Here is an 8,221-nt window from a genome sequence, read left to right as displayed (position 1 = left end):
CTTCCCCAGGACTGACCCTGCTCCAACTGCATGCTTGGCTACAGAATAGGATTGGACACTATACCTTTATGCCCTATGGCACACTAGCAGTGGATCTCCAAGATTAGTCTTTTTTTTTTTTTTTTGGTGAGGCAATTGGGGTTAAGTGACTTGCCCAGGGTCACACAGCTAGTAAGTATTAAGTGTCTGAGGCCAGATTTGAACTGAGGTCCTCCAGGGCGGGTGCTCTATCCACTGTGCCACCTAGCTCCCCCTCCAAGATTAGTCTTGACCAAATGTTACAATAACTCAGCCCTTCCAAACCTCATTGTGATCTCCAACAATGGAAATTATGTCTCAAAGGCCTTGGGAGCCTCCAGACATTCTACTGTTAGAAGGCTCCAGGGTTATTTCAAAAGCTAACCACAAATCCAATAGTTTTCAAACTCTATTGATGTCTCCAAAAAGTATGAGCAAGTGATATAACTTTATTACATATGGGGATATGTATTTATCAAAAAGAATGGTGTATGTATGGGTTTCTATATAGAGGGGGTAGGAATGCCTACTTAAGCACAACAAAAGACCATACCAAAAGGTTAGGGGCTATATCCCCAATGCTATTCACTCTATAACCCTCATTCCCATTTCTGCAAGGAAACCCTAAGGAAGAAAGGGGATAAGTACTTATGGCTCAACACAAGTCTGTGAGGCTTCTTTTATGATAATAAAACCACAACCCCACATCTTCTGGGGATATGGGCCTCTCTCTTAATAGATGCCACTGGTGGGGCAGCTAGGTGGCACAGTGGATAGAGCACAGGCCCTGGATTCATGAGTACCTGAGTTCAAATCCGGCTTCAGACAGTTGACATTTACTAGTTGTGTGACCCTGAACAAGTTACTTAACCCTCATTGCCCTGCAAGAAAAATAAAAAATAAATGCCACTGGTCCCTCCCTGAGTCCTCCAGGAAACCTAGATTTCTCCAGCTCTCCTTGCCTTGGTAAGGAATAAACTTATCTTCCAAACCAATGGTAATAACAACAAAAGCTAGTTATCAAACCTTCATTAGATAAATTAAGGGAAATAGTAACAACGAGCTTTACAAGGTTACAGACTTAGAAGGTCAAGTTACAAAGATTGTCCACCTTTTTTCTCTTCCACCGCTTTCGAGTTTGCACTCGGTTCCCTCAGCTGCCGACATGCAGAACGATGCCGGCGAGTTCGTGGACCTGTACGTGCCGCGGAAATGCTCCGCGAGCAACAGGATCATCGGGGCCAAGGACCACGCGTCCATCCAGATGAACATGGCCGAGGTGGACAAGGTCACAGGCAGATTCAATGGCCAATTTAAAACTTCCGCAGTTTGTGGAGCAATTCGTAGAATGGGAGAATCTATTCTGCGGCTGGCAAAAAATGATGGTATTGTCTCAAAGAATTTCTAATTGAAGAAACCTTGTGGAATATGTCTTAATAAATCAGAAAAATGGCAAAAAAAAATTGTCCAGTATATTCTACTCCCTTCAATTTACCTTTTTAAATGGCCTCTTTTCTTTCTTAATCCAATAGACCAAAAAGTGAAAAAGCGTCAGGTTTGCTTTCTCCAGTCATTCTCATTCATTTATTCATAACCCCGAACCCTTTTTCTAAAGATTACTTTGTGGTTGGAAGGCTTTGGCAAATATCCAGGCTGCCACTGGAAGGAGAAATAGGTGACTCTGACCTTGAAAATTCTGGTTAGTCTGTCTCGCTCATGGAAAATTTCCTAAGCCCACTTGTTGTGGCTGGCATCTGCCTAAGAGCCCAGGAAAGGCAACCATTTTGCACAAATGGATATTGTACCACTGTCTGTGTCTCAGTGCCAATCTAGCTGCCAAGAATTAACAGAGGAACAGATGGGCAGAAGGAATGCCTGAATTTGAGAATTTCCTGCAATGTCACAGTGCTCTGACCATGTAAATTCAGTTGAATATCATAGAATTTAAGAGTTGAAAGGGACCTCAGCATCTATTATTCAAACTCTTACATGTCTAACCTGGGGCTCACTTTTTGTTTGTTTGTTTGTTTTTGTGAGGCAATTGGGGTTAAGTGACTTGCCCAGGGTCACACGGCTAGTAAGTGTCAAAAGTCTGAGACCGGATTTGAACTCAGGTCCTCCTGACTCCAGGGCCAGTGCTCTATGCACTGCGCCATCTAGCTGCCCCACCAGGGCTCACTTTTTGAGCTGGCTCACTCAGCCAACCTGCATTCACTCCGACAGGTCTGGGATTCCCAGAGAAGATCAAGACCCATGCCACCACAGCTCACAACTCTCAGGGTTCTAGTAGTAATTCTGGAGTGAGGAAGGATCTACTCCCACTACTCACTACTGAAGATCCTCAACCCCCCACTGGTTTGCTTCCATTTTAAATTAAGTCAATCATCATGATGTCATTAACTCATAAGCATAAAGCATTTATTTAATGATAAGACAAAAGAAGCACTAACCTTAACATTTGCTCTTCAGAAAGCAAAAGCAAGGAATAATCATGTCTTTACTCAACAAAAGGCAAAAGGCGGAATAATCAAACCACCCACAATCAGTCAATGGACATTTAATAAGCACCTACTATGTGCCAGGCAATGTGCTAAACAGTAAGCTAGACTATAGAGTGTGTTAATAGAAGTAATGTGTAGGGGCAGCTAGGTGGCGCAGTGGATAGAGCAACAGCCCTGGAGTCAGGAGTACCTGAGTTCAAATCCAGCCTCAGACACTTAACACTTACTAGCTGTGTGACCCTGGGCAAGTCACTTAACCCCAATTGCCTCACTAAAAAAAAAAAAAAAAAAAGGAATATATAGAAGTAATGTGTAAAGATACTGGAGAGAGAGTAAGAATGCAGGTTGGGAAGAGTTTTAAATGTCAGAGGAGTTTATATTTGATCCTGGAGGTCATAGGGCAGAAATGGACTTTATTGAGAAAGGTGGTAACATGGTTACATTTGCACTTTGGGAAAATCATTTTGGTAGTCACATGGAGGAAGCATTGGGAGGTGTGTGTAGAGTTTTGCAGCTTGGAGACCAATTAGGAAGCTATTGCAGTAGTTCAGGTGAGAAAGCATGAAGACTTGAACTTGGATGGCACCCATGTAAGTGGAGAGAAGAGGATGGATACAAGAGATTTGGAGACAGAACCAATAGATAACAGCTAAGGATGATTTCCTTCCACAATAAAAGGGAAATCTGGAAGAAGAGTGGTTTTGGAGAGGAAAGCCAATGAGTTCTGTTTTGGATATGTTGAGTTTGAGATACATATGAACCATCCAGTTGAAAACACCCAGTAGGTAGTTGGTGATGCAAGACTGGGGCTCAGGAGAGAAAGAATAGGGCTACATAAATAGATCTGGGAGTGATTTGCATAGAGGTGATAATTGAACCCATGGGAGCTAATGAGGTCATCAAGAGACATAGCATAGGAAGGGAAGAGGGTTCAGCACAGAATCTTAAGGGACATCCCCAGTTAGGGGGCATGACATGGGTGATGAACCAGCAAAGAAGAATAAGAAGTTATTAGATAATGGTAATAGGTATGTGCTGTAAGAAATGATGAACAGGCAGATTTCAGAAAAACCTGGAAAGACTTGCATGAACTAATGCTTAGTGAAGTGAGCAGAATCAAGAGGACATTGTACACAGTAACAGCAACATTGTATGATGATCAATTGTGATAGACTTAGCTCTTCTCAGCAATACAATGATCCAAGACAATTCCAAAAGACTCATAATGGAAAATGCTCTCCACATCCAGAAAAAGAACTATGGAGTCTGAATGAAGATTGAAGCACACTACTTTTACTTTTGTTGGTTTTTTTGGCTTTTCTTTCTTGTGGTTTTTCCCTTTTGTTCTGATTCTTCTCTCACAACATGACTTATGTGGAAATATGTTTAACATGATTGTAATGTATAACCTATATCAGAGTGCTTGCTGTCTTGGGGAGGGGGTAGGGGAGGGAGGGAGAAAAATTTGAAACTCAAAATCTTACAAAAATGAATGTTGAAAAGTATCTTCATATGTAATTGCAAAATAAAATAAAATACTATTAAAAAAGAAAGAATAATGGTAATAGGTAGTATTTATATGGTGTTTCAAGGTTTACAAATCTCTCTATATATCTTATCTCATTTGATGCTCACAACAACCTTGTGAAGTAGATGCTATCATCCCTGGTTTATAGATGAGGATATTAAGGCTGAAGGAAGTAAAGACCGGCAGTTGATAAACATTTATTCAGCACCTACTATATACCAGCCACTGCTCTAGGTGCTGGGGATACAAAGAAAGGTAAAGGAAGGCCCATGCTTTTAAGGAGTTCACAGTTCAATGGGGGAGACAACACATACACAACCATGTACCAGCAAGCTATATACAGGATACATTGGAAATAGCCAACAAAGAGGAACCAATAGAATTGAGAGGGATCTGGAAAAGCTTCCTATAGAAGATGATATTTAATTTGGAACTTGAAAGAAGCTAGGAGTCAGAGATGAGGAGGAAAGAGAATTCCAGGCATAGGGGACAGATAGTGAAAATGGCCGGTCTGAAGATGGAGTCACACAGCTGATAAGTAGCTCAGGCAGGATTCAAATTCAGACCTTCTGATTCCAAGTCCAGCATTATATTTCTTATGCTATACTACTACTACTGCTTGACCCATAGTAAGTACTTTATCAATGTTTATTGACTGACTGATCTCTTATAAAAGCCCAGGTGCATTATTCCTAGTCATTCCCAATAACTGAGGCTGAATCTGAGCCAGGTGATTAACACCACCTTTCAGACAAGCCCGGCCCTTACTAGTTTGTGACTTCATTCCCAGCTTTCTTGCTCTCCATCAGGGAGGAATGGAACTCAGAGCAGGTGTTTCTAGGGATTTCTAACAGCAGGTGGAGCTGTTGATTTCTTTTCCTTGGTTATTAGCTATTTACCTTTGTCTCTTTGAGACTTCCTGAAATTACCCCATCCAGGAAACTGAATAGGAGGGGCCCAACTCTGAAATCAAGCATGAAGGTTTCAGCCACGGTCACCATCCACAGGTGGATATTGTCCAGGGTCCCATGAAAATCTAAGAGCTTCTGAATAACTTCAACATTCCCCAATTCAGTGATCAGTCCTTCTACAGTTTGAAACTGGAAGTGGTCTCAGATATCAGGTCAAGTCAACAAGCATGTAGTAAGTTCCTACTATGTGCTAGGCACCACAATAAGCTCTGGAGATACAAAGACAAAAGCAAAGGAGTCCCAGTCCTCAAAGAGGTTATTTCTACTGGAAGGCTTTAGGCATTGTACCCTATAGGAAGTGGCAACAAATCCATTCCTCTTCCCCTCTCTATCTCCCAGGGTCCTTGCTGAAGGAGCAGATTCCCCTTTTGCCAAAAAAAAAAAAAAAAAAAAAAAAAAAGGCTGCTGAGATCGGACAGCTCAAAGGCTGCCAATCCGTGGCTTCGATTCCATTTCTTCCTATGCCCCAAGGACCTCAACCACATACCCTCTTCCCATTCCTTTTAATTTCCCTCCTCTTAACCAGCTTCCCTCCCCCCCTTCAAACGTGCCTATTCTGTATTCATTTCTCAGTGCCACATTTTGGGAATGACATAGAAAAGTTGGAAGAAGACAAGATGGTAACCAACATGGTAAAGGAAATGGAGACCAAGACCTGTGCTGATCGGTTGAAGAAACTGGGAGCATTTAACCAGGAGAAGAAGAAGAAGACTTGAAGGGGCATGATGGGAATCTTCACATATCTAAAAGACTGTCCTAGAGATGAGATATTGGAGCCTTCTTCTGCCTGGCACCAGAGGGCAGAACTAAGGAAACAGAATTCAAGTTGTAGTGGTTTCCTGTGCCATGAAGGTCCTCAGGTGGAGGTGGAATGACTACTTGTCAATATCGTTATGGTGGGGATGCCTTTCATATATGGAGTTGGACTAGATGGCTGCCAAAGCCCCTTCCAGTTCTCAAATTCTGTGATCCTGTGATATGGACAGAAGTTGCCAAGAAGCAAATTTAATTCTGATGGGAGGAAGGGTTGGGGAGAGAGGATCAGAACTGTCCGAGTGCATGGGCAGCCACAGGAGGCAGCAGCTTCCCCCTCACTGGAGGTCTCTGAAAGGAGCCTGGATAAATAAATGCTTTGGGGGAATTTTGGAGATGGGAGCTTTGGTCAGGTCTGGGTTGCATTTGATGGCTTCTCGGGTCCCTTCTGATTCACAGATTCAGCAAGTCTGAATCTGAGGAAACCAAACCAAACCCTTTGCTTGATCCTGGTATCCTTTCCTTGAACTGATCTTCTATTTTTTCCTTCCTTTTGCTGCCAAATTTCTCCAGCGTGTCATTGGCAGCCACTCTCTTCTTTATCCCCATACTTTTTGGCTTCCATCCCTACCAATCTAATTCAAACTGTACTCTTCAAGGTCACCACCAATCCCCTACATGAAAAGTCAAATCTCCTGTTCTAAGTCCTGACTTTTTTTTTTTTTTTTTAGTGAGGCAATGGGGGCTAAGTGACTTGCCCAGGGTCACACAGCTAGTAAGTGTTAAGTGTCTGAGGCCGGATTTGAACTCAGGTACTCCTGACTCCAGGGCCAGTGCTCTATCCACTGCGCCATCTAGCTGCCCCTCTAAGTCCTGACTTTTTGACAGCATTTGATACTTTTTACCACCTCCCTTTATGAAACTCTCCAGAGATTATGACAATGGACAATTTTTACCTCTTGCTTCTTCCTCCCTCCTTTGCTGATCTATTTTCATCTTCTCACTCTCTGAATGCAGACATTTGTAAAGGCTCAGTTATTTGTTAATGCTGCTATACATTCTCCCTATCAGGGATATAACTATGTGTATAACATATACACACATAAATATAAGAACTATTTGTCGGGGGGCAGCTAGGTGGTCACTTAACCCCAATTGCCTCACTAAAAAATAAAAAAATGAAAGAACTATTTTGTCTATTTGTGGAGAGAGACAGAGAGAGAAAATATTGGAAATGACTTGGAATAAAAAAGACCTGGGTTCAAATCACACTTCAGATGCTGGATATTGGGCAAGCCACTTAACCTTTCTGTGCCTTCATTTCCTCATCGGTAAAATGTGGATAATAATAGAACTTACTTATCTCACAGAGTTGTTGTGAGGGTCAAATGAGATAACATATGTAAAGGGTTTTGCAAAGTTTAACATGGCATATAAATGCTAGTCCTTGGTGCTACTAAATGCCAAGCTATGAATAACATTTGCCAAACCTACCTAACCCAAGTCCTTAGACCCTTACTCAGAGGACCCCCAAAGGCCTCCCTATCCCATGCTCATGCTTGGTAAGGTTTGGGAGAACTGCTGCTCTTCTACCATACCAGGAAGGATGAAAGCTTTGGGAAGAGGAATGGTTCTGCCCTTCTTAGCCTTAAGCCCCACTTCTACCCCACCCCCAGCCTCTTCCCATGTTCTAACTTCAGACATGTTGCTGGGAACCGGGGCTCACCACTTGGTACCTGGGGCTTTAGGAAGACACTGGAGACCCAAATCAAGCAGAACAGACCCATGCTATCTCAGTGTCAGCCTTAGGTTCAGCATCCCGATACAACAATCCTGGTGGATTGATTTGGTCAGCAGGGAGCCTCTGTGCCAACAGGAGAATTTCTTGGCCTGTGCCCAGCTGTGTGACCTTGGCTAGTAGACTTCCAGTACAGACACTTGGTAGCTGGAGCCTGGGCTCTGTCCCAGTCGGAAGGGCTGAGTCACCCCAGTTGGCCAAGTCTGAAATACTTGAGCATAGACTCATATATTGTTAGAACTAGAGGAAAGCTTAGAGGTTGTCTAGTCCAGACCCCTTGTTTATGTGTAACCTGGGTCCACAATGTATGCTAACCCATGCCCATCCCATGCATCTTCATCTATTAGAATAACCCTATTTTCCCCCTGGACATTGGGGTTATTATGTTGATAATATCTTGATAGAGGGAAACTTGCAGAGTTTTTCTAATGATTGTCATATCCTGCCCCTCCTCAGCAGCAAGACTGCCTCAAATGGGTATCTAGGAAGGAGCAGGAATGATGAGACCCATGCATGAGATCACCTATGTGGAGGTCCCTTGTCTTCTGATTACCCTCAAGTAAAATTCCTGTTTGCCTTGATGGCAAGGGGGAGCAGGAAGCCACCATAATCAGACAGATTTCTCTCTCACTGTGCAAGAGATTGGGGCATT

The 8,221-nt window shown here is 42.9% G+C and overlaps 1 protein-coding gene across 1 annotated transcript; it reads left to right on the top strand.

Moving 5' to 3' along the window:
• The first annotated feature begins 1,183 nt into the window (after positions 1 to 1,183).
• LOC122726234 (40S ribosomal protein S21-like) lies at positions 1,184 to 1,426 on the top strand. Its single transcript, XM_043963835.1, has one exon. It carries the CDS (start codon positions 1,184 to 1,186, stop codon positions 1,424 to 1,426), a length of 243 nt encoding a protein of 80 aa, XP_043819770.1.
• The last annotated feature ends 6,795 nt before the right edge of the window (positions 1,427 to 8,221 follow it).

This window comes from Dromiciops gliroides, chromosome 4 (assembly GCF_019393635.1).
Source record: "Dromiciops gliroides isolate mDroGli1 chromosome 4, mDroGli1.pri, whole genome shotgun sequence".
NCBI lineage: Eukaryota > Metazoa > Chordata > Mammalia > Microbiotheria > Microbiotheriidae > Dromiciops > Dromiciops gliroides.
Note: the sequence above shows the minus strand (reverse complement) of the source record. Positions and strands in the feature narration are given on the sequence as shown.